The 27,023-nt window shown below is 42.4% G+C and overlaps 1 protein-coding gene and 1 long non-coding RNA gene across 4 annotated transcripts in view; one reads left to right on the forward strand and one right to left on the reverse strand.

Moving 5' to 3' along the window:
* LOC127580944 (uncharacterized) overlaps positions 1–4,450 on the forward strand; it is a 47,635-nt gene extending 43,185 nt beyond the window's left edge. Inside the window, exon 4 of the long non-coding RNA XR_007957910.1 lies at positions 3,126–4,450. This is a non-coding gene — a long non-coding RNA (uncharacterized LOC127580944). The remainder of the gene's footprint in view (positions 1–3,125) is intronic.
* On the reverse strand, positions 1,880–26,270 carry LOC127580942 (uncharacterized). Of its 3 annotated transcripts, none has more exons than XM_052034928.1 (6): positions 26,149–26,270; positions 20,593–21,351; positions 16,033–16,179; positions 12,099–12,160; positions 4,487–4,747; positions 1,880–2,933 (listed from the first exon to the last, which is right to left on the reverse strand). In XM_052034928.1, the coding sequence occupies exons 1-6, from the start codon at positions 26,234–26,236 to the stop codon at positions 2,889–2,891; spliced, it is 1,362 nt and encodes a 453-aa protein (XP_051890888.1). In that variant the 5' UTR covers positions 26,237–26,270; the 3' UTR covers positions 1,880–2,888. The 3 variants fall into 3 exon arrangements, with proteins under 3 accessions (XP_051890888.1, XP_051890887.1, XP_051890889.1); XM_052034927.1 differs by having other exon boundaries at positions 12,099–12,163; XM_052034929.1 differs by lacking the exon at positions 26,149–26,270 and adding an exon at positions 25,958–26,063 and having other exon boundaries at positions 12,099–12,163.
* Positions 26,271–27,023: the final 753 nt, after the last annotated feature.

The raw sequence follows: 27,023 nt of genomic DNA on the forward strand, positions 1-27,023 counted from the left end.
CAGAGCATGGATGTTGCATCAGTTGCCTTGCAATGGAAGTTGTACAAACGGCCAAGTAATGGAGATTGATTGAACGTCTTGCTCTCTGTCTGACTGATGTACTGGAGAGCTCCTAGTGTGCCAAGGACTGGGTCACAGAACTGCCCCATATGGTTAAAGAAAATGCACTTTCCCTTGATGTGAGCATTTGCTGCATAGATATGTTTGTTTTGTTAAATATCCTGTTAGGTGCTTGGAATGAAAACCATTCTTGCAAAATGGTGTGAGCTGCTATGAAACATATCAAACAACTTTCTAAAATTGTTAGCTAACATTGTTATTGATTAGAAATAGTGGATGAAGGATTTTCAGTTCATTGCAATGAACCTATTGTAGGACAAAAACAAACTTACTGTTCTTGCCTATAGCTGGGTAAGTTTCTATCTGTCAACATGAGTTTGGGTACAAGTTTCTTCTGCAGTACTGAGTCCTGGCCTAAATTGTTCCAGATGAAGTTTTACCCTCAGTGTCTCCTGTACTCATATCCTGCAGGTGGAAATATGATATCTACACGTAGACAATTAATGAAGCCCTCAACTTGGCAGATACTTAATGCAGCACTGATAGCATAGTCACCAGCTCCTGTGATCCATCCAGCAACTTTCTCTAGCTTTAAAGATAAGGGTAGTGGTGATCTACACTGTTGCTGTTGGTGCAGTGCAGCTAATGGACTGCCTTGGACTCTAGACCAGTGCTTTGTTGATGCCCCATTCACTAGCTGAACATTCCTTGACTGCAGATTGTGCCATCTAAAAGAAGCATTGCAGTGTCATTGAGGTTTCTAATCACTAAACCATGAGTTCAACAGTCTGGAGGACAAGGACAACAGGTACCTGGCAATATCACCACCTCCAGGTCACACACCAATCTTCACCACAAGGACTCTGGCAGTTCGAGAAGCCAGCTCCCCACCACCTTCTTAAGACCAACAAGGGACAGGTAATAAATACTGGAACTCCCAGCAACCATGTATCCCACAGAAGAATACATCACCATGTGTGGGGAAGAACCAGTCCTGATGCAGGGTCTCAACCCGAAACGTCAATCATTCCTTTGCCTCCACAGATGCTGCTTGACTCACTGAGTTCCTTCAGCAGTTTGCCTTTTGCTCCAGATTCCAGTATCTGCAGTCTCTTGTCTACTCAGAAATTTTAATTTCTACTTCTCCATTTATTCTGTTCAAAACTTACAGTTCCATTTCACTTGACCAGCAGGTTACCATAAATCCAGAGTAGAATTTCAACATTATTTCTGTTTCCAGACTTAGTGTTCTAGAGACCGTTCCATTGGCAGTGAGATTAAAAGACATGGCCAGTAATTAGCAGAATTAGATGCACTGTTTCCATTCATAAATCTCTTTTGATGGAAGATACCTAGAAACTGGAATCGGCACTTTCGCAGCACTAATTCCCACTTTTGTCTGAACAACTGTTGGCCATTGGAAAGTGAGGCTGGGAGATGTTATGTGCAGGACAGCAAGGTGATAGACTAGACCCTTTAATTCCCAATCCTCGCATGATGGTTTACTTTAATATTTAACAATGAAAGTCATAGGTTCCCTCCAGAAGCTTCAGTTTCTGCCAGTAGAGCAGGAAACATACGTCAGGCAACCCAAGACATCATTAGCTTTGCAAATGATGCCAAGCCAACATCAACTGTGCTAAAGGGAACTTCAGGGGTAAACAGGACACCTTCCAATGGTCGCTATTGAATTGAAAATCATCCTGTGGCTTTTGTGTGCAATTTGCCCCCATTAAAAAGGGGCATGAATGGGTCCAATAAAACGTCCTAACATTGATGCTCAATACAAATAGTCTCCTGCAGTTTTAACCCAGGTACTTTTTCCACAGAGGCCTTCCAAAGTGTCAAGCCCTTCCAGTCATGGTTTCAATTCCAGCTCTTCAACCCATGCCTCCCGCACCCCTCCCCGTTGTCCGACACATATTCCACCTTCTGTTCTCACCCACATTCAGTGAATCTCAACCCCATAAAAGGGCCGTCTCTTCATTTTAGACCAATCACATTTATCACTAGCCTACCTTACACGTCACTGCACGGAAAGACTCAAAATCACACCAATACTCATAACACCTCTGATATTGTACAATAATACAATATAAAAGCCACAGAAAATACATTAAACAAATTCAGACAATACACACACAATTATAAACACTTTTGATGGAAGTGAAAGTTTTTTGTGGAAATCAACTGATGACAGATGTGATCCTATTTTTTTTAAGGAAGTATAATCACTTGCCTGGTCGACCTGTACAAGGGTCAGTTTCCATATCCAAATCTTGCCATAGTGTTAAAGTACAAGCTGGTCACAGTCCCCATTCCCTTGCTCTCCCCAACTCTAACAGCTGCACTGACTGCAAGCTCTTCAGTTGTCTCACTCTGCCAAGTTACCTGATGGATGGCTGATTACAGGGAACTCTCTGCAAAATGGGAATGTTCAACCACTACCTTGAGAAGGTGGACAATTTGCCATAAACACCAATATGATAATGTTTAAAGGTAGGTTGGTGTGGGTTAGAGATAGCATTATAGAACTGTCTCCCAACCCTAAGAAGGCTCCATGTTGGGTGGGGAAGTGCCTAACAAATGACTCATTGTAAAATCAGAACAAAACAATCCAAAGATCATTCTCGCAGCAACCAAGCAGCAGAGTCTTGAGCCATGGCAGTGGTCACATTGTCTATCAGGTAAGGTTATTATGGCCAGGTGAGTTTGTTCTCATGTTCTGTTCAGCCTGCATCACTCTAGAGATTCGGGAAGTGTAGCCTCCTCCAGGAAGTAAAGTTGTCCACTAATTGTCCATTAAATTGTCCAGTCATTCTTCATCTTCAGTCTGGACTTGGAGGTTGTTCTGCACTGTTTGCTGTTTCTTCCTGAAAAGTTAGAGAATAATGAACAAAATGGGTAAAACTGTTCAGTTAGGTTTTACTCCAGAAAAAATGAGTTAAACTTTCAATTCTGTGGTCCAAATTAGGCTTCATAAAGTTGGTTCTAAAGAGCTGGTGTCTGTAAAAACTACCAGATTATTTCAAAATCTCAACTAATTTATTCCTATCTTTTACCAGGTGTGTTTTAACATGACTCCAGCCCCTACCAATGCCACTAAATCCAACCTGCCCACTGAAGTGATCGAGCAAACCATTTAATGGCACCAAATGGCACTGCTGGTTCAGGATGGAAGCTCGGCACCAGGTTATTGGGTCAAACACAATGGACACCAGACCCTGGCTTTACCAACGATCCACTCATTCTAGGAATCAAGAAAGCAACAAAACCAATCCCTACATTACTAAAAGCTTTTGGCTAATAAGTTGTAACATCATATCCATATTAACACATCCTACTCATGGATATCAATGGGCTAATAAACAGCAATGAGACTAGGAGTATTATTTCAAACATCTGCCCTCTTGGTCTTGCCTGTTCACAAGCTGGTGATAAAACAGAATTATGACTTGGGCAGGATGTCAGTAAGATGGGAAAGGGAAGGCTGTTGCTGTACAATAATGGGTATTCCATGAAGATCTGTACTGGGAAACATTGGTGGGTCTAATGAAAAATAGATATACTGCCAAAGAACAGTACTCCGGTGGCTAGCAGATGTGCTCAGTGGGGTATCTCTCTGATGTGTGGCAACAGTGTCTGTCATTACAAGGAGGCTTGCTCTTTATTCCATGTTTTTAAACAATGAGCAGAACATGAGACAGAAACTGAATAAATTTCGCATTTCACCTAATACAATTAGAATATCATTTATTGACAGTTGGCAGTTAAACAACATTTTGGTATGTTCCAGGGGACAATTGTAATTGCAAGACAGCGAACTGCTACCTTAACAGTAGCAAAGCAATCTGGAGATCTGGGAACAAGCATATAGAAATCACTAAAAGTAGCCAGCAGTGCAAGTAAACTACTAGGGTTCACACCTAGAGAAATAGAATACAAAAGCAGGAAGGTACTGTTGAACATAGATGGAACCTTGATCTCCGCACTACAAAGAAAAGTTTGCAGGATTGGAGGGAGTAACGGAAAGATTTATAAGGATGCAACTAACAGGGGAAATAGAAAAGACCAAGGCTGAAGAGACTCAAGAACCCTGGAAGAGGTTTTTAAAATGATGAAGGAGCTCAAGAGGGCAGGTGCTGAGCAACTGTTTCCACACTTGGGTGTGTCCAGAACAATGGGTCAAAGGATAAGATGGTCACTATCACTGGTGACTACTAGTAAATGGACTACCAAATCTAGAATTCTGGAGGATTTGATTTTAGACGGAATGTTGAAGCGTTGATGCACTTAAGAAGAGACTTGACCCATACAAGAGTGCTTAGGGAGTAGAGGTCACAGAACCATACAGCACAGAAACAGGCCTGTGTCCATGTATAAAGGAGCAGGCTCACGTGAAGGGTAAACTCAACTTTCTACCCACCTGTTCAATGAAACTGAGCATCTGCCAACATGTATCCTGGAGGTACTGGCTCCCAAAGCCCGTGATCCGCTTGATCTGGTGGTCACAGATCCCTGCAACCTTTGCAGTAAAATCAAGTGTAAATGCCAGCTTGACAAACTCAGGGTTCTCCTGTGGTCCCTTGTTCTTCACCTCTTTTTGGACATATTGGTCTGCCAGTTCCTTGAAGGCATCGTAGCTAATGTTTGTGAAGAAAGTGCAAAGTTGGGAATTTCCTTGAAGCTGCAAAGTACAAGTAAGATTTAACTCAGCACTCAGAGGCTTAGTGAATTGCTGCCAAGTTGACCTTCATCAATAATCCCCACTGCGATTGATTCACACAACAAAACCAATGCCGACATGACAGAAAGCTTTTGGCTAATAAGTTACTACATCATAACCATATTAACATATCCTACTCATGGACATCAGTGGACGAATAAAAAGCAATGAGACCTGGAGTACTATTTCAAACATCTGCCCTCTTGGTCTTGCTTGTTCATAAGCTGGATCATTCAGCAGGTCAGGCAGCACCTGTAAGGGAACATAGGGGTTGAGGCTAAGGCATCTACTGAAGACTGATCATTTGGGGTCAGAGAGAGGAAGAACAGAAGGGAAAGTGGAAACATGGCAGAAGGTGGAACTGGGGAGAGAGATGAGGTCAGAGGAAAGAGAAGTGGGAGGAGGATGCTTGGGAGTGTTAGAATTCAAGAGCTGTTGAACTTTGCGAAGTTTCAAAGGAAGGGAAGACATAAACAATTGCAGCACCACATAGGATAAAGTGGAACTGTGGGCCAAGGCAGGTTTAAATGAGCCTGTGTTGTTGCAGAGAGAAATCAGGAGCTGGCACGTTCTGATGAAGGGTCTTTGACCTGAAACATTAACTCTGTTTCTCTTTCCTCTGATGCTGCTTAACCTGCTGAGTGTTTCCAGCATTTTCTAACTTTACGTATAAATGGGCTTCACAGATGATCAGGGCACAGCATCTCAACTGTGAGTGCAGTCCCTCAGACAAAGTCCTAGACTCATCCATCACCAGACTTTCCTGCATTCTCACCACAAACTTCAGTGTCAGAAGTTTGCAAAGGAACATCAAAGAACATCAAAGTTTGCAAAGGACTTGTTTGCATTTTGGAAACAAGTCCTGTGGACTGATGAAGTTAAAATAGAACTTTTTGGCTGCAATGAGCAAAGATATGTTTGGAGAAAAAAGGGTGCAGAATTTCATGAAAAGAACACCTCTCCAACTGTTAAGCCCGGGGCTGGATTGATCATGATTTGGGCTTGTGTTGCAGCCAGTGGCACAGGGAACATTTCATTGGTAGAGGAAAGAATGAATTCAATTAAATACCAGCAAATTCTGGAAGCAAACATCACACTGTCTGTAAAAAAGCTGAAGATGAAAAGAGGATGGCTTCTACAACAGGATAACGATCCTAAACACACCTCAAAATCCACAATGGACTACCTCAAGAGGCACAAGCTGAAGGTTTTGCCATGGCCCTCACAGTCCCCTGACCTAAACATCATCAAAATTCTGTAGACAGACCTCAAAAGAGCAGTGCATGCAAGACGGCCCAAGAATCTCACAGAACTCAAAGGCTTTTGCAAGGAAGAATGGGCGAAAATCCCCCAAACAAGAATTGAAAGACTCAGCTGGCTGCAGAAAGCATTTACAAGCTGTGATACTTGCCAAAGGGGTGTTACTAAGTACTGACCATGCAGGGTGCCCAAACTTTTGCTTCGGGCCCTTTTCCTTTTTTGTTATTTTGAAACTGTAAAAGATGGAAATAAAAAAGTAATCTTGCTTAAAATATTAAAGAAATGTGTCATCTTTAACTTTATGCCTTTTGGAAATCAGGTCATCTTTTAATCGTTTAGCTATTCACAGTGACAGAAATTTTGACCAGGGGTGCCCAAACTTGCATGCCACTGTATTTTTAGTCAGAAATCAGCTCAGCAAATCCGAGATAAAGATCCTCAAGATGCAATCACTTATTGCAAATGTGGTTTCTGGAGTTCGTTGATCTCTGCGAACCCCTAAGCGTTGCCGCTACAATCTATCACTTGTTCTGCTATCTCAATTAAATCTTGTTCCATATATTCAATTAATTCAATTTTCCATTTACTTGGTGTCAACTTTGATGGTCAAATAATTAAATGTTAATAAACCAACTAAAAGTTAAAAGTCTATAAGTTTATTAGTCCATATTATTTGTCTCCCGTTTAGTCTGTTACAAATTTAAAAGGAATCTAGTTTTAATGAACAGCATGGACTTTTACAACAATATAGTAGTTTGATAGTGACCAGAAAAACGACCAGCAATTTTTTTTTTAAATTCCAGAACTTAAATACCCCAGATGCTATGGTGGGAAGTGAACTCGTGGCCAGCACCTACTGACCAACAACCTACTCACCAATGCCCAGTTTGGCTTCCTCCAGGTCTACTTTGGTCCAAGCTTTATTACAAACTTGTTTTACACTTGGATGTAGGTGTTGTTTTTAACGGTAAGGTGAGAGTGACTTCGTCAGCATTTGACTGTGTTTTGCATCAAAAAGTTTTAATAAAACTTGAGTTAATGGCATTAAAACACATCATTCAATCTCTCCTCTCCATCACTGGATTTCTCTTCCATTCACTCTGACCTTTCCCCAATGAAAACTTGTTTATTTCTAAACTCTCAGTTCTGATGAAAGAATGTTAAATCTTCTTCCCTCTCCACAGATGCTGACTAATTTGCTGAGTATTTCCACTACTTTCTGTTTTTATTTCAGACTTCCCAGCATTTGAAGTGTTTTGCTTTAAGCTGATGGGAATTAGGGGGAATGTGCTACACAGATTAGCTTCACATCTTGCACAAATGAGCATGGTTTTGGTTGTTAAGAGGCGAGCTTCTCAGCCCCGAGACATTGTTGCAGGAATTCCCCAAGCCCAGCCTCCTTCAGCTATTTCCTTGTTAATTATCCCTACATAAGTTTGAAGTGGAGATGTTGCTGAATGTTGGACAGTGTTTAGTGCTATTTGCAAGCTCACAGATTCTAAAGCAGATCATGTCCAAGTGCAGCAAGGTCTTCACAAGGTTCAGGCTCTGATTGGTCACTGGCCATTCACATTTGTGCCACACGAGTGTCAAGCAATTGTCATCCCAACAAGAGAGGCTGACACCTACTTTTGACGTTCGATGGCATTCCAGTTATTGTCTTCTAGGCATGGTAGTGTAGCGGTTAGCGTAACACTATTACAGTGCCAGCGACCCGGGTTCAATTCTGGCCACTGTCTGTAAGGAGTTTGTACGTTCTCACCGTGTCTGCATGGGTTTCCTCCGGGTGCTCCGGTTTCCTCCCACATTCCAAAGACGTACGGGTTAGTAAGTTGTGGGCATGCTCTGTTGGCGCCGGAAGCATGGCGACACTTGCGGGCTGCCCCCAGAACACTCTACACAAAAGATGTACTTCACTGTGTGTACATGTGACAAATGAAGATATCTTATCTTATCACTGGCCAAATCCTGGGGGGCAGGGGTGGGGAGAGGGAGTCACTATTGTCCAGGAGTGTAAAAATTGAACGGTATAAATGCTCTAACACAAGAGCAGGTCAAAGCAAGGTAATCTGCAGCAAAGGAGCCACGTTCTAACTCCCCAAGACCTTTTGATTAGATTAGTTTAGATTAGTTTATCATTATAAACACCAGGGTGCAATGAAATTTCTAGTTCGCATATAGCTCATCATTTACCATCTACGTGGTGCAACTTAAGAATGCAATAGATTTCTCTCCACAGGTCTAACTGTGTGTGGCTCCAGCAACACTCAAGAACCTTGACACCATCCAGGACAAACTATGGCACTTCTCTGGCTTCCCCTCCACCACCTGCAATATTTCTTGCCTCCACCAGCGGCACACCGTGGCTGCAGTGCGTAACATTTAGAAGGTGCACTGAGCAATTCATCGAGGGTTCTTGCAAGCTCATCTGGAAAACCTGTGACCTCAACTACCATAAAGGCCAAGGACAGCAGGCACAAGGGAATGCCACCTCTTAAAAGTTCACCAACCAAGGTCACATAAATACTGTCTTGTAAGTATATTATCTTTCCTTCATTGCTATCAAGACAAAATTGTGGAGTCGCCTACTTAACAACACTCAGGGAATACCTTCACAACAGTAGCTGCATTTGCTCATGAAAGCAGCTCAGTACCTTCTCCTCAGGGACAATTGAGAATGCACTATAAATCTGATCTCATCGGCAATAGATACATCCCAGGAAATGAATAAGACTGAATTTCAGGATGGTGCATTTCAAGCAATAACTAAAGTAGAATTTGTAGATTTCAATATTAGTGAAAGCTTCATCACTGCTGAATTATATATTTACAAAAAAGATTGCATGCAAATAGAAGATGCTTAGCCTGTTGGACAAATTCTTTCACTACACACATTTCCTTCCATAGAATATAGAACAGTACAGCACAGAACAGGCCCTTCGGCCCACAATGTTGTGCTGACATAGCTATTCCCTCCTACCTACAGACTGCCCATATCCCTCCATTTTCCTCTCATTCGTGTGTCCATCCAAGCCCCTCTTAAAAGCCCCCAATGAATTTGCCTCCAACACCCTATCAGGCAACACATTCCAGGCATCCACCACTCTCTCAGTAAAAAAGGCACCCCTCACGTCTCTTCTGAACCTACCCCCTCTCACCTTAAATGCATGCCCTCTGGTATTGTATCACTTAGTAATGGGAAAAGATATTGCTTGTCCACCCTTTCTATGCCCCTCATAATTTTATACACTTCCAACAGATCACCGCTCAGCCTCTGCCACTCCAGAGAAAAGATCCCAAGTTTGTCCAGCCTCTCCTGACAGCTCATGCCCTCTAATCCAAGCAGTATCCTAGTAAACCTCCTCTGCACCCTCTCAAAGCTTCATCATCCTTCCTATAGTGAGGTGACCAGAATTGCATGCAATACTCTAAATGTGGCCTAACCAGAATTCTATAGAGATGCATCATAACTTCTTGACTCCTATACTCAATACCTCGATTAGTAAAAACAAGCATTCCATAAGCCTTCTTAACCACCCTATCAACCTGTGTAGCCACTTTCAATGAGCCATGGACTTGCACCCCAAGGTGTCTCTGCTCTTCAACACTGTTAAGGGTCTTGCCCTTAAGAGTGTACTGCCTCTTGACATTAGTCCTACCAAGGTGCAACACCTCACATTTATCCGGGTTAAACTCCATCTGCCATTTCTCTGCCCACATCTGCAACTGATCTATATCACACTGTATCCGTCGCCAGTCTTCTACACTATTCACAACTCCAGCAATCTTGGTATCGTCTGCAAACTTAATAATCCACCCATCAACATAATCATCCAGGTCATTTATGTACATCACAAACAGCAGAGGTCTTAGTACGGATCCCTGTGGAACACCACTACTCACAGGCCTCCAGCCCGAATAAGTCCCTTCAACCACCACCCTCTGTCTTGACACCTTATGAAAAGTAATGAAACCTTACTTTGCCAAGGACCTTACAAAATATAAAATTCGTGCCAGTGTTTCTTTGTTACATGTTTATTTTTTCCTCCCCATGTTCCTACATCCACGTGTATAATGCAAACTGCCTTTATAAACACATCACTATGTAAAAAAACCAATTTCAAAGCAATTGATTTTTTTACCAAAAAGAAGTCTCCTTTCAGCCTGGGAATCCTCCAGTATTCAGGTGTATCAGGTTAACACATAAAATGCCAATAACCTGCTGCCTCATTGTTTGGAAATCCAGATGGTTTGGCATCTGGCTTACCAGGTACTGAATCCTGCACTCCCTTTAACACACTGGGGCCACAATTCTGCATTCCTTTTCACATGCCCAGGCTGCGCTCCCTTTAAACTCACTGGGGTCCTGGGATCCAGCGTCCCTTTAAATTCACCAGGGCCCCGATTATTGAGTTCCCTTGAAGCTGTCAAGGTCCCTCATCTTAAGTTGATCCAGAAGAATATGGCACATGGGATCCACAGAGACTTGGTAGATTGGATTCAAAATTGGATGGCCGTAGAAGACAGCAAGTAGAGGTGGAGGGGTGTTAATCTGACAGGAGGTCTGTAGCCAGTGCTGTTCCACAGAGATCAATGCAGGACCTCTGTTGTTTGTGATATATATATAAATGATTTGGATGAAAATGTAGGTGGGCTGATTAGTAAATTTGCAGATAACTAAAAAAAAATTGGTGGAGTCATGGATAGTGAGGAAAGTTGTCAAAGGATACAGCAGGATACAGATCAGTTGGAAATGTGGGTGGAGAAATGGCAGATGGGGTTTATCTGGACAAGTGTGGGGCGTTGGACTTTGGGAGGTCAAATGTAAGAGGAAAAAGTACAATCAATGGCTGGACCCTTAGGAGCAGTGATGTACAGAGGGATCTTAGGGTCCATAGCTCCCTGAAAGTGGCAACACAAGTAGATAAGGTGGTAAGGAAGGCGTACAATATACTTGCCATTATCAGTTGGGGCACTGAGTATAAAAGTTGGGAGGTCATGTTGCAGCTGTATAAAACTTTGGTTAGACCGCATTTGGAGTATTGTGTGCCACATTACAGGAAGGATGTGGAAGCTCAGGAAAGGGTGCAGAAGAGGTTCACAAGGATGTTGCCTGGATTAGAGAGTATTAGCTATAAGAAGAGACTGGACAAACTTGGATTGTTTTCTCTGGAGTGTTGGAAGCTGAGGGGCGACCTGACAGAAGTATGTAAAATTATGAGAGGCAGAGATAGGGTAGATAAGAGTCTTTTTCCCAGGGTAGAAATGTCAAATACTAGAGAGCATAGCATTAAAGTGAGAGGGGGAAAGTTTAAAGGAGATGTGCGGTGCAAATTTTTTTTACAACAGAGAGTAGTAGATTCCTGGAATGTGTTGCCAGGGGAGATGATGGAAGCAGGTACGAAAGCAAAATTTAAAAGGCATTTAGACAGGCAAAGAATGGCAGGATATAGACCATGTGCAGGAAGATGGGATTATCTTAAGTGGTCGGCACAGACATCATGGGTTGAAGGTCCTGTTCCTGTGCTGTACTGTTTTATGTTCTATGGCTTTGTTTCCCGCACTCCCTTGAAACTTATGGGTTCACTGGAGATTTTATTATACGACTATAATGGGTAACATCTTGAAAAAGTGAATTAAAAGTGTGCTGGAGTATTAATTTCAATAACATACAATAGCCCAGAAAATCTTCCAGTCCTGTACTAGCAAAGTCTCAAGCGTGCTGGATTAACGGAGTTTTACTGTACTAATGGATGGCTGAATTTAATTACCTGAAATACCAACTCTAAATACAGATTTCATTACCATGAAATCTGCCACCGAGAAATTCAAGGGCAGTTGGTGTTTGGGAACACCCTCTCCTACAAATAACACACCAAAACTCGATGGCTTCTCCAACTGTGTAGTAATAGCAACTTCATCAAATGATTGTGTTGTTTCTTCTAGAAGGCTCACTACCACTCTCCAGAAGGAAACAAAGGGCCACAAACCTTAGCATTACCGCCTATGCCCTTCTCTAGAAAGTGAACAAAAAATATTTCACACTTCTTACCTCTGAGTCAACATGATCGCCAATATTTTGGAGTATTTCAATGATTTTCCATATGCTGTCATCTGCTGTTGAGAAAACAATGTGGAGTATTGTTAGTACCATTCAGGAGGAATCTGTCATCGAGAGATCAGGGCCAGTTCAGAAACCCAGATCTCTTTGATCCTCTCCTGTGCTGCATTCAGTTTGTGTCCCAGAGCATCTAATGACAAGTACAAAAGCTCCCAATCTCAGGGTCTCTCATTCTTTTTCTATCAAGGCTCTGAAGGGTCAGGTGGGGATTGTTGGAATGTTAGCCTATTGTATTGGTTTCACAATTTGCTGTACCAATAAGGGTTACAATCTGATAAACATAACCAGCACTGGACAAAAGTAGGATAAGGAACTTAAAAACATAAGAAATAAGATATTGGAGACCTCCTGTCCGCTCTGCCATTCAATAAGATCATAGGTGACCATCTAACTCAGCACTACTTTCCCGCACTAACCTCACGTCCCTTGATTCCCTTAATATCTAAAAATCTTTTTCTTGTATATACTGAGTGACAGGCCTTAGAACTTGAAATAATGTGACACCATTCACAATCAATGAAGTAACTATTGTAATTTGGGAAATGTGTAGTATGTTTGCATGATAGCAATGTGCTAATGATGGAATAATTTGAACTATCAATCTTGTCAGGCTGACAGGTTGTGACTAGTGGGGTACTGCAGGGATTGGTGCTTGGGCCCCAGCTATTCACATTCTGTTTGCTGACAGGAATAAACTAGGTGAGGTTGTAAGTATGGAGAAGGATGTAAAGAGGTTTCAAGAGGACAAGCTGAGTGAGTGGCCAAGGATATGGCCTAAGGAATATAAGGGAGAGAAATGCAAAGCCATCAAGAAATGGAAAAGCAGAGTATTTGTTAAATGGTAAGGGACTGGGTAGTATTGGAGTTCAAAGGGACCTTGTACACAAGTCACTGACGGCCATCTTGCAGGCTCACCAGGCAATTAGGAGGGTACGTGGAATATTATGAGACCTTCATTATGAGAAGGTTTTGATTTCAGCAGCTTTACAGGGCATTAGTGAGATGGCACCAGGAGTTTTGTGTACAGTTTTATCTCCTTGTATAAAGAATGATGTACTTGTTGTAGAGGGAGTGCAGCAAAGGTTCATTAGACTGGTTCCAGGGATGGTGGGTTTGCCATATGAGGAAAGATTGAGAAGACTAGATCAATATTCTCTAGAGATGAGAAGAATGAAAGATGATCTTGTTGAAACATACAACATTACTACAGGGCTCCATGCGCTGGATGCAAGGAGGACATTTCCCCTGACTGAGGATTCTAGGATGAGGGGGCACAATTTGAGAACATGAGGTAGGCTGCTGAGATGAGGAGAAGTTTCTTCACTCAGAGGGTGGTGGACTTTTGGAATTCTCTAGCCCATGGAGCTGTGGAAGCTCAGTCACTGTGTTCATTCAAAACAGACAGGCAGTGGATCAGTCATAATCCTGATGAATGGCAGAGCAGAATCAAAAGGCAGGATGGCCTGCTTATAATTCTTAGAACGTAGAACAGTACAGCACAGGAACAGGCTCTTCGGCCCACGATGTCTGTGCTGAACATGATGCCAAATTAAACTAAATCTCTTCTGCCTGTATGTGATCCATATCCCTCCATTCCCTGCATATTCATGCATCTATCTAAAAGCCTCTTAAATTCCACCATCAGATCTGTTTGCACCATTACCCCTGGCAGCCTGTTCCAGGCACCTACTACTTTCTGTGTAAAAAACTAGCTCCACATATCTCCACATATCTCCCTTAATCTTCCCCCCCCCCTCACCATAAATGTATGTCCTCTGGTATTTGACATTTCTACCCTGGGAAAAATATTAACTGTCTACCTTATCTATGCCCTTTAGAATTTTATTAACTTCTATCAGGTTTCCCCTCAGCCTCTGGCGCACCAGAGAAAACAACCTAGGTTCCTCCAACTACTCCTTAAAGCTCATACCCTCTAATCCAAGCAGCATCCTCGTAATCCTTTTCTGTGCCCTTTCCAAAGTTTCCACATCCTTCCTGTAAAGGGGCCACCAGAATTGCACACAATACTCCAAGTGTGGTTCTTATCTTTTTACGATAAGCATTGGGCACTTCCTTAATCTCCTTTGAGAAATGCTAATTATACTTCTACCTTTATCTATGTCTGGAAGGGCAGTCAGTGCTAAGTTCAACAAATTATTTGCAAGTGAGCGTCTCTGGCATTGCAACACTCCCCACTACTTTATGTTCAAATCTTGGGTGTGGGACATGGCAGTAAATGTGGTATTAGAGAACAAACATCTATACATAACCAGCAGCTATTATACATGACGATGAATAATAAACAGATTGTTATCAGGGCTGCAGTCTGTGGTTGCAAGAGACTCATGAATGCTGATAAACAGGAACAGCTTTGTGCAAGAGGGAGGGACTGGTCAAATTACTTCCACGTGGCTAGGGACTGGAGATTGGATGGCTGCTAACTTTTGTAGTATCTATAGAAGACTTGCACCCCTTTCCTCATCTAATGCCTCACAAACAGTTGAGCCACGCATCAGTGAGTGCTCTGGCTTAATGGCCAGTTGTTTCCCTTAGTCCATCTCAGTGGGGGAGCTGTCAGGGAAGTGCCATTTGCCTCAGTGGACACTGGGTTGGACCAGCCCACCAGAAGTGTACGTGTACAGTTACAAATGGGGGAAGAGAAGGGATTCACCTGATTACACTGTGGGTGCTGAAAGTGAAGGCTGCCTTGGTTGAATTACCAAGAATGGGCAAAAGCCATGAAGCCTTGCCCCTGGCACCAAGGAGTCCCTTCAGGGAAGGGAGGCAATTGGAATAAAAGCAACATATAATTTTAGCCCAAAAGATTTCACCTCAGCTAAATGTTACACGGGGCATGTTGGAGATTCATATCAGGACCTTCTCATGAAAATCACCAAAAGTTTCCTCTAAGTCTGGTGCACCCACTTTCATCACCCATGTATTGCCCAGAGGTTCATCCTGCATCACCACCTGAAACCAAGAGATCCTCCTGTGTTATTGACAAATACCTACTGCCACTGAAGAATTCAAGGCATTGTACTAATAGAGAAAGAAGATCCCTTCACCTTTCAGAGGATTTCCAAGGGCAGAAGGTAATTTAAAACAGGGTTTTAGGTGAATAATTTTTTTAGAAACAAGATCCTCTACCAGGAGGACAGTGGACCCACAAACAAGAAGACAACTAAGCTTGAAGTCACTAATATAATAGAAACTATGCCACAAGGACTTTTGCTTATATAGCGCCAACAAAATAGCATGCACACAAAGGTGATTCAGAGGAGAATGATCAAACAACATTTGATACTGAGCCTTGGACAAATGACAAAGAGCTTGGTCAAAGGGATAAGTTTCAAAGGAGTTTTTAAAAGGACAAAAGCGAGCTGGAGAGGCAGACGGTTAAGGATGGAGGAACTCCAGAGCTTGCCATAGCAACTGAAGGCAGAGCCATTAATGACGGAACAATTGAAATCAAGGCTGAACAAGAGGCCAGAATTGGAGGAGCTCCAATATTGCAGTGGTGACTTTAGAGGAGTTTACAGTGTTGAACAAAGAGTGCTTGGTACCAATCACACTGCTCAAACATTACTACAGTTAAGTTTGGTGACAAAAGCGGTTATTTAAGTTCAGAGCCCATCACGCTGTTCAAATATCATTTGCATTTAAGTTTGGTGACTTACGTTGCTATGTGCAACTGAACTGTAACTTGTTTATAAAGTAGCTGGTTGTAATATACCATGCAGAGAAAGGCTTTCCCCGAGGTTCCACTCAAGTAAAAATTATCAATCAGTTCTGAAGGTCAATTGTTTAATATAGCCATTAGCGTATTGGGCATGTGTTGATGATTGCCATGGTGTCACACACTCACCTGACTTCACCATGCACTGTGTTTCTAATACTTCTGCTCTTCTTCTGCTTTTTAGTTTATCTTCACGTCCCTCACTGGACTCCAAAGTCCGCACAATCCGCTCAGCTTCCTCGGACACCTGCTCATACAGATAGTAAGAGTCTCGTTCTGGAACACACAAAGGTCACACATTCGTTTCATTAACTTTACATAGGTTTGTTCCTTGTGACTGAAATTACTTGGAGATGCAGGTTAAGATAACACAGTGAAATGCATTTTTTGCGTAGAGTGTTCTGGGGGCAGCCCGCAAGTGTTGCCACGCTTCTGGCGCCAACATAGCACACCCTCAACTTCCTAACCTGTACATCTTTGGAATGTGGATCTACAGGAGTGCTTAGTACTGAAACCTGTGGTTACTTTGCATTGAATGCCATTAGTATGAGAACATTTGTTGTGCCTCCTGAGTGAAAAAGAGGGATGTGTTATTTTCACTGGAAAGCAGCACATCAATTACTTTATCTATAAGTCCTTACAAGTTGCCCAAATGGTTAAACTAACTGGGTGAAATGTCATGAGACCATAGACTGAGCTGGTAGACCACTATAACAAAGAAGGGGTTTTACTGTCAATCCAGTAATTGAAAGCAACTGGTTTAGTAAAATAGATTTTTTTTATATCTGGAGGAAAGACATAAGAGAGTGATAACCGCTGCTGCAGTCCCACTGTGGTGTGTGCATCTGGACAGCTGTGTAGATGCTGTTCTGTTGCTGATTAAAACCCACCTTTGAACCACAATTGACTAACAGGTTGACTTCCTTCACAATAAGCCCAAGAACATCACACAATTTTGCTCAGGAGATGAGGGAAACAAGTGGAGATGTTTTGGAGGACATTCATATTACCAGGGAGGAGGTATTTGCAGGCTTACAGCGCATTAAGATGGATAAATCCCCAGGGCCTGACCGAGTGCACCCACGGACTTTGTGGGAGGCTAGAGAGGAAATTGCGGAGACCCTTGCGGAGATATTTGCTTCATCGTTAGCCACTGGTGAAGTTCCCGAAGACTGGAAGGTAGTTAATGTTGTTCCGTTGTTTAAAAAGGGTAGCAAGGACAAGCAGGGGAACTACAGACCAGTCGGCCTGACATCTGTAATGGGGAAGTTACTGGAGGGAATTCTGAGGGACAGGATCTACCAGCATTTGGATAGAGTCTGATTAGGAGGAGGCCAGCATGGCTTTGTGCATGGGAAGTCGTGCTTGATGAATCATTTAGAATTTTTTTTGAATAAGCAACCAAAAAGGTAGATGAGTATAGGGCAGCGGGTGTTATTTATTTAGAATTTAGCAAGGCCTTCAACAAGGTCCTGCATGGTAGGCTGGTCTGGAAAATTAGGTCCCATGGAATCCAGGGAGAGCTAGTTAGCTAGACACAAAATTGGCTCGGAGGTAGGAAGCAGAGGGTGGTGGTTGAAGGTTGTTTCTCGGAATGGAGGCAGGTGACTAATGGTGTGCCACAGGGGTCCATGTTGGGACCCTTGCTATTCGTTATTTATATAAATGATTTGGATACAAACGCACAAGGCATGATTAGTAAATTTGTGGATTACACGAAATTAAGAGTGGGAAGAAGGTTATCGTAGGCTACAGGGGGATCTTGATCAGTTTGGGAAGTGGGCCGAGGAGTGGCAAATTGATTTCAATAGAGGGTAGTGTGAGGTGATGCACTTTGGAAAGTCAAACCAGTGTAGCACTTATACTATCAATGGTAGGGCACTAGGGAGTGTAATGGAACAGAGGGACCTTGGAGTACAAGTGCATACAGGCATCACAGGAAAACAGGGTGGTGTAAGAGGCGTTTAGCATGCTGGCCTTCATCAGTTAGGGCATTGAGTATGGGAGTTTGGACATTTTGTTGTAGTTGATTAAGTTGTCGGTGAGGCTACGCTTGGATTATTGTGTACAGTTTTGGTCACCCTCTTATTGGAAAGACGTGGTTAAACTGGAAAGAGTGCAGAAAAGATTTACGAGGATGTTGCCAGCATTAGAGGGCCTAAATTATAGGGAGAAGTTGGCCAGGCTAGGTCTTTATTCCTTGGGACGTAGGAGAATTAGGGATGACCTTATAGAAATATTTAAAATTATGAGAGGCATAGTTAAGTGGATGGTAACAGTCTTTTTCCAGGGTAGGGGAGTCCAAGACTAGGGGGCGTAGATTTAGGGTGAGAGAGGAAAGATTAAAAGGGACCTGAGGGGCAACTTTTTCACGCAGAGGGTGGTGAGTATATGGAACGAGCTGCCAGAAGAAGTGGTACAACAGTATCATTTAAGAAGCACTTGGACAGGTACATGGAAGGGCAGGACTTGGAGGGATATGGACAGAATGCAGGATACTGGGACTAGCCGGGTGGGCACCGTGGTCGGCATGGACTGGTTGGGCCGAAGGGCCTGTATCCTTGCTGTATTGCTCTATGACCCTATGACAAGAACAGGTGACAATTAATTGGGAGAAATTTAAAGAAATTCAACTTTCACGTTATACAATAACTGATGTAGTTGTGGTGTGAACAACTACATAACTGGATTTTTAGAGGAGATTTGGGGATTGACTTAGCGTTAATAAAAATGTTCATCCACAGTGACAAATGTTGAATTGGTGATGCTTGATGTGGATCCGTTCTGAATTGCAGATAGTTGCATTGCCATAGCCTTGGTTTATGTGGTGATGAATGCAGGTTATGAAATAGTGTGATTCACCCACTGCCAAATGTTTGGTTGACTTATGAAAATGAGTGATATCCCTGATCTTAAGAGGGTATTGAGCACAGGCTCAGGTTTGTAACAGCCAGTCTTTCCTATCCTATATGGCAATCACCACACACTAGGGTAGAAAAACCCTAATGGACAGTCAGAGACTCTTTTCCCAGGGCGAAAATGGCTAACACGAGGGGGCATAATTTTAAGGTGATTGGAGGAAGGTATAAGGGGGATGTCAGAGATAAGTTTTTTTACACAGAGAGTGGTGGGTGCGTGGAACACACTGCCGGCAGAGGTTATGGGGTCAGATACATTAGGGACATTTAAGAGGCTCTTAGATAGACACATGAATGATAGAGAAATGGAGGGCTATATGGGAGGAAAGGGTTAGATAGATATTAGAGCAGGATAAAATGTCGGCACAACATTGTGGGCCGAAGGGCCTGTACTGTGCTGTAATGTTCTATGTTCTATGTAAAAATTCAGCACGGGCTACCACAAGGGTGGGAGTGAACAAGAACCACTACAAAGCTGAGTTCAAAGTATCAGTAATTTCAACAATAAAGAAAAAGTAAGAACTACAGCAAAACAACATGGCATAGATGGTTACATTTTGACGAGAGCTCTCATAAAAGTAGGCTTATGATCTCTTGATATACAAAATTTAAGGATGACTTGGATATGTTATTTAATATATTATTTAATATAAGGAGGTTGAGAGAAGGCGTTTCCCATGTTGGGAAATTCAAGAAGAAAGGGACACAATTGTAAATGATAATCGAGAAAAACTGCAATGCTGGAAATTTGAAATGAAAGAACATAAAATGCTGGAAACACTCAACAGGTCAGGCAGCATCCGTAGAAAGATAAACAGAGTTAATGCTTGAGGTTAAAGACCCTTCATCAGAACCGGGAAAAGAGAGAAAACCCGTTGAGATGAATAGGACAAAGGCAATATCTCTGATAAGGCAAGGTCAGGGTAGGTTCTTAGTAAATGGATTTCCACAAGTTTGGAAGAGGGTGGGTTATAGTGAGTATGAGGACTGACATACAAGGGGAGATTTGGTCAACTAGGCCTATGTTCACTATATTTTAGAAGAATGATGGGGAATTTCATTGAAAGTTACAAAATTTTTACAGGACTAGATAGACTGAATGTGGGAGTAAGTTTCCTTACTGGTTGAGGCATCTGAAATGCAGTGTCTCTGTCTCAGATTATGAGACAAGGTGCTGTGATGAGGAGGACTCTTTTTCATTTGGAGGATGGTGAACCTGTGGAATTTGCTACTGCAGATTTTTTCTGGGCGGGTTTACTTTCAAAAGGGCTTGATGTGTCATTTGAGTAAAAATAAAGGCGCTAATAATGAAATGGGTGTGTGTGCGCAAGGAGCTGGGAAAACAAGAACAGAAAGTGCTGGAAATACCCAGCATGTCAAGCGACATCTATGAAGAGAGAAATGGGGTTAACGTTTCAGGTCGATGAGCCTTTATCAGAGCTTTTCTGACAGGTCGATGAGCCTTTATCAGAGCTTTTCTGATGAAAAGTCACTGAAACATTAAACCCATTTCGCTCTCCACAAATGCTGCCTGGCCCATTCTGTATTTCCAGCATTCTCTCTCTTTATTTCAGATTTTCAGCATCTGCAGTTTTTTTCTGATAATCTAATGAAACCATTTGAAAATGGACACAGGGGCACACGCTCACCCCATAACATCAAGGAGATCTGGTGAAACCCTTCAAAAATGTGAATTCCTGCCCATGCTTCTGTAACAACATGTTGCTTTGTTGCAGAATATTTTCTCAACTGTCATGCTGCGAAGTCCTACCTGTTTTATTTTGTCTTGGCCTGCATCCGCCTTTGAGATCCAGCTGACTGGGACGGACATCCTTACTCTTACTGGCTCCTGGACCACCCAATCCAATGTCTTTAGATTCAGAATTATTTCTCTTTAAAGAGAAAACTCTCCTAAGGCTATTTCTTTTCTTGTGAATAATGGGCAGCTCTCCTGATGGCTCCTGGTTGTTGGCAAGGTACTGTTGTCCATTGTGTTCTGGAGGGTGTTCGGCCAGGGGAGAATCTTTCAATCTTTTATGTCCATCACCTTTCTTCTCATCACCTTTCATTTTCCATAGGAAACTGAAAACTTTTCCAAAGAACGTTTGAGACTTTTTCCCTTTTTTCCCATCCTTGCTCCTGCCCTTGCTGGCTCCCTTCTCCACACCTGACTCAACGTTCAAAGAGTTGTTGCTTGAAGGCATCACCTTATCTCCATGCTTTTGACTCTCTGTCTCATTTTGTTGCTTGTCTTGACCTCTGCAAAGTTTTCCTGGGTCACTCAGGCCAGGACCCTCCTTGCAGTTCATGCTTCTTGGTGAGACATTTTCTGGAAGAGATCTCCACTTCATCTTCTTGCTGATGGCATCACCTTCTCTTAGACTTAAGCTGCGTTTGATGTAGACCTCGACCACTCTTCTGGGCTTGAGTATGCTCAAGTTCACATTCAGAACATTATCTGAGCAACCACGGTGGCTGGTGACACGAGCTTCAGGCAGTGGCTCCATTGCTTTAGTTTTGGAGATGCACTCTGTAAAAAAAAAAGCATGTTCATTCATTAATTCATTCAAACATTCATTCATGAAACTTTACATGCATTTGGCTTATCTGCCCTTTGGAAGACCTCTACACGAATTTCATTCCTCTTTCCATACTTATTCCTTTTCAGATTCCCCTTTTTTCCCCCAAATGTTTGTCCTTTTTTTTAATACCTGTTATCTATTTTGGTTTCATCACATTTTAGTCAGGGAGTTATAGAGAGATACAGCACAAGAAAAGGCCCTACAGCTAACTGTTCCAGCATTGACCATCAATCACTGATCTTTAACTTTTCCTTCTTTTTCAATCTTTTTATTAAATTTCAAATTAATACACATAACAATAGAGATTATACACACGGTGTGAAGAGATCGGGATTACAATAGTAACAACCGACATATACAAAATATATAATCTGAACCTCCCAATCTCTTACTAAGTGAACATGAAACAAAAGAATTTGATAAGAAATTTGATTATATGAAAAGAGAACTCCAAAATTTAAAAAAATAATAAAAGCAAACCAAAAATTTCAAAAAAAAAAGCTGGACTGTTATTTCTTCGGTTAATAAAGCATTATTATGTCGTTAGCTCTGCTCCTCTATATTCAAATAGGTTATTGAAAGGAATTCAAAAAAGGTCTGCTTGCATCATATGGAATAAATGGACTCCAAATTTCCTCAAATTTAAGTGAAGGATCAACAGTACCACTCCTAATTTTTTCTAAGTTTAAACATGTTTGAGAAAACATGTCTGAGAAAGTTTGAGAAAACCATTGAAGTGTGGTGGGAGGTATGGGATCCTTCCATTTAAATAGGACGGATCTCTTGGCCATTAATGTAGATCTTTAACTTTTATTTAATCTTCCATCATCTCTCATCAACTCCCCCCAGATTCGACCACTCACCCACACACTAAGGGCAATTTACTAAGGCCAATTAACCTACCAACTCACCCGTCTTTAGGACGTGGGAGGAAACCTGAGCACCCTGGGGAAACCCACGCGGTCACAAGGAGAATGTGCAAACCCCATGTAGAGAGGACCCAAGGTCAGGACTGAACCCATGTCTCTGTGAGACAGCAGCTCTATTACCTGAATCTCTGTAAAAATTCTACTTTTAATTAACCAGATTTATAGCAGTTTATCAGCAATAAAAATTTGCATTTATAAGGCTGCTTTAACACACTGGGAAGTATAATCAAATAAGAATTCTTCACTGAAGCACAAAAGAATTGGCTCAGATGTAGTGAGGAAATGTGACAGCTCCACGTTGAACTTCCAGCATTTCTACCCGGCAATTCTTTGGGATATCTGCATACCTGAAGTCCCAAACTCACAGCTGTTATTTGCCAGTCTCTTTCAGATTGTATTTCAATACTGGATTCTTCATGCAATGCAGCAGAAAAGTGCAACATTGCTACAGTCCTCCAGCACTCAGTCGGGGGAATCCACCTGAAAATCCTAGCTGTCAAAGGTTTACAGGAGGAAGGCAGGAGAATGGGGTTGATAAAAAAACAGCCATGATCGAATGGCAGAGCAGACTAAATGGGCCAAATGGCCTATATCTTATGGTTTGTTGAGTATTTTTGCAGCTGTTTGATGGGCAGAGTTTGCTTGGTCTCTAGCTCACCAAATTTGAAGGCATTTATGTGCAAGGACTTGATGCCTTGCAGGGCTCTGCCTTTGAGGATCGAACTAGCAGTTAATAGGAAATTGACACCAGTGAATCCATTCGGATTTAACACGTTGGTAAGCAATCAAACATGAACAAATCACCCATTGCAGTAAGGCAGGCAACCTAAATGTTGGAGGGGCAGTTTCAGAGCTTCGGTTGGAAAAGGTTGAAGGCACTGTCACCGAAGAATAGTGGAGTATCAAATAGAAGTCATATTGGTAACTTTACAATAAAATTCATTTAATCATAGAATTGTTAAGGCAAAGAAGGAGGCTATTCAGCCCACCAAGTCCATGTTAGCTATGGGTAGAGATGTCCATTTCCCCTTCTCTTTTCCCATTGCTCTGAAAGTTATATTCTCCCAAGTGCCTGTCTGATTCCCTTTTTGATCCTGGGACATGGAGTTCAAATCCCACCATGACAGCTGTGAAATTTAAATGCAGCTAATTAAATAACCTGATTTTATTTTTGAAAAAGTGAATTGACATTATAAAAAAAATCTTCGACAGGTAAGGAAATCCGCTGTTCTTAACTCGTCTGGCATCTCTGTGATATGCGACCAACAATGCCTTTAACATGCAGTTGCCCTTTGAAGTAGAGTAGCAAGCCATTCAAGTTGCATCAAAACTGCTATGTTAAAACAAAAGAAAAATAAAACCGACAGACTATCCAGCACTGGATTCAAACGCAGCCAAGATATCCTCACAGATATTTGAGGACTGGTGTCTTAATTAGGAGAGCAATCCAACAGACAAGTTAAGCAATAGTCAAACTCACAGAATCTTACCTTACAATGTGCCAAACTCCTGCGCCACAACCCCTGAATATGTTCAGTCCCTCTGACAGAACAAACCCGCCCAAAGTGGCAACACAGTGGTATGCAGGTGGGAGGGAGTAGTCCTGGGTGCATGTCTCCAGACCCTCATGGAAACAGGTCAAACATGGGTAAGGAAATCCCCATCTGATTACCACCTACTATCCTCCCTCAGCTGATGAATCAGTATTCCCTCAAGCTAAACAACTGCTGGAGGAGTAAAGTGGGCACAGAATATACTTTGAATAGGCAATTTCAATGCCGATCACCAAGATTGACTCACGAGCACCACTTGAAGAACAAAGCTTCCAACTGTGATCTATGAGCACACCAGCATTAATAGGAGTGACCACCCCACAGTCCTAGTAGAAACAAGGTCCTATAATTACACCAAGGGTACCTTCCAAGGTGTTTTGTGGCACCATCAGCAGGCTGAACTAAACAAACTTAGATCAGCGTTGGTGGCTCAAAATTGGACATCCATGAAGCACCATGGGCTTTCAGAAGCAGCAGAACTGCATTCAACCCAAACCTGAAAACTCACATTCTGCCACACTTTTACAGTTACCACCAAGTTCCACCTTGGTGTAGTGGGTTCCTCAGAAGGGTGCGCCAGGAGCAGCATCAACCATACCTCTACCATGCCAACCTGCTGAAGCTGCAACACAGCAATACCATGTGCTAAACAGCAAGATCAGCAGAGATAGTGATTCCAAAGCTAATGGATCAGATCAAAGCTCTGCAGTCCAGCCACAGATGGTGGTAAATGCTGGTGGACAATTTAAAGCTAGCAGGAGGTGGCAGGTAAAACATCCCCACTCTCAACACCAAAGTTGTTGAATGAGGTATTTGCAGCTCTGTTCAGGCAAGAAGTTCTGTGTGGATGATTCACCTCAGTGTCCTTCTGATGTTCCCACCATCACAGAAGCCAGTCTCCAATCGAATTGATTCACTCGTCAAGTTATAAAGAAATGGATGGGAGCACTGGATACAGCAGAGCCTGTGGGACCAGACAACATCCAGGCTGCAACACTGAAGTCTTGCACTCAAAAACTAGTTGTATCTGTTGCCAAGCTGTACAGTCATGACACGGGCATCTCCCTGACAATTTAGAGGACTGCCAGGTAAGCCCTGCCCACAAATAGCAGGACAAATCCAATCCAGCTAATTACTGCTGCGTCAGTCCCATCTCAGTCATTAGCAAAGAAATTGCTGGAAGTAACTGTTGGCACTTACTTAACAAAAAACAGGTTGCCAATATTCATTTTTGGTTCAACCATTGACATTTAGTTCTAAGACTCATCAGTACCTTGTCCAAACATTGGCAGAGGAGCTAAATTTTAAATTTGAGGTAAGAGTGACCGACCTTGACATCAAGACAACATTCAACTGAGTGTTGCATCCAAGCACTCTGATAAATCTGAGGACAATGAAAATCACAGGGAAGAGAATTCTACTTGCTGGAGTCATACCTGGCCCAAAATAGGTCATTGTGCTTGGTGATGATCAATCACCTCAGACTTGGATATCACTTTAGCAGATCCTCTTTGCAATGCCCTGGGTTTAGCTACCCACCAGCTTTCTCATTTTTCTTCCTTCCATCATAAAATACAGACATTTGCCAATGATCATACAATGTTCTGTTCCATTTGCAATCCCTCAGTCAATGAAGCAGTCCAGGTCTGTCCCAATCACAAAAATACCGTGACCGCAAGTCCAAGCCAAAAGGCTGGGTATCCTGCAGCAAGTTGCTGACCTCCTGACACCCCAAACCGTTCCATCTCAAACAAGGCACAAGTCATGAGTGAATATACCCTCCACTTGCCTGGATGCATGAGGCTCCAACAACATCAAAAGCACCATCTAATACAAAGTATTATCACCCCATCCACCACCATAAACATTCACTCCCTTCTCCCTGGTACACATTACTACATATTGCATTGCAGTTACTCACCTAGACTACTCTGACAATAGCTCCCAAAACCACAACCTCTATATCTGCTGAGAGCTGGCATGAAGCCGATGGGCTGAATGGTCTCTATCTGTGTCATTATCTGTAAGTTACAAAAAGGAAGGCTTCAAGCACAGGGGCAACCATCACTTACCTGTTCCCCTGTAAGCCATTCACCATTTGCTTTGGAAGTTTATCACTCATCCTTCGATGTAACTGGGTCTAAACCCTTGAACTTCCTCCCCAACAACTGCTTCATCAGCATCTTTTGCCAGCAATGCTCAAATCCTATAAATGAATACTGAAGAAACATTTGAAATAAGGAATTATGTCCTCACTGCTTACCTGCGTCACTGTAAGAGGACAGACCTCTTTCCCTTGTCTGTAGAAAGACTGGTTTTAGTATGCCTGAGCACTTCACCTTGTGGTGCATTTAGATTACAAAGGACGGCATACCGTCCAGTGTGAGAACACAGTTCACCTTGAAACTGGTTTGTTGATTAGTTAAAGAGAGGAGACACGTAATCAGGATAAAGGTTGAACCACTTTAATCAGGTGTTCAGATTTGCATTGGAGTCATTTTCCTGTAACTCACCTGACACCCTGCTCAGGTAGAAAGAAAAAGGAAAAAAACAGGTCATTTGACCTCAGGATCAGTCTATTTGGAGCAACTCTCCTGCTGATTCAAACGACAGCTGAAACATAACTTTATCCTGACATAGCTAAACAGCATGACCACATTCTTCATCTCTGACTAACCATTAACAAGAAAGAACTTGCACAACATCTCAAAGCACCTCACGGGCAAAAATTGCACCTGATATTTTTAACATCAGAAACACAGCTGCTCATTTGTCCACAGCGAGCTGCATAAAAAATAACTGAGGTTGTGACCAGATAATCTTCATTCCCGGCTGAGGAATAAACTTACCTGCGCAGCTTTTACTAGTGCTCTGGGACCTTTGGTATCCAGCTGAGAGAACAAATAAGGTGATGGTTTCACCTTAAAGATAATTCAGAAGAATAATAAATTGCCAATATTAATGTCTTCATCTCCCTGCTTGTGTCACTGTGGCCGAATCCTGTCCCCACATCCACCCTATCTTCTGCTCAGTGTGGTTATGTTATTATGTTCAGTCTATTGCCGTGCAAACACTTTGGCCATTAAGCTCTGATCTTAGTGATTTAGGACTTACCAAAACTGTTGCATCTCCTATCTG

This window comes from Pristis pectinata, chromosome 20, assembly GCF_009764475.1.
Source record: "Pristis pectinata isolate sPriPec2 chromosome 20, sPriPec2.1.pri, whole genome shotgun sequence".
NCBI lineage: Eukaryota > Metazoa > Chordata > Chondrichthyes > Rhinopristiformes > Pristidae > Pristis > Pristis pectinata.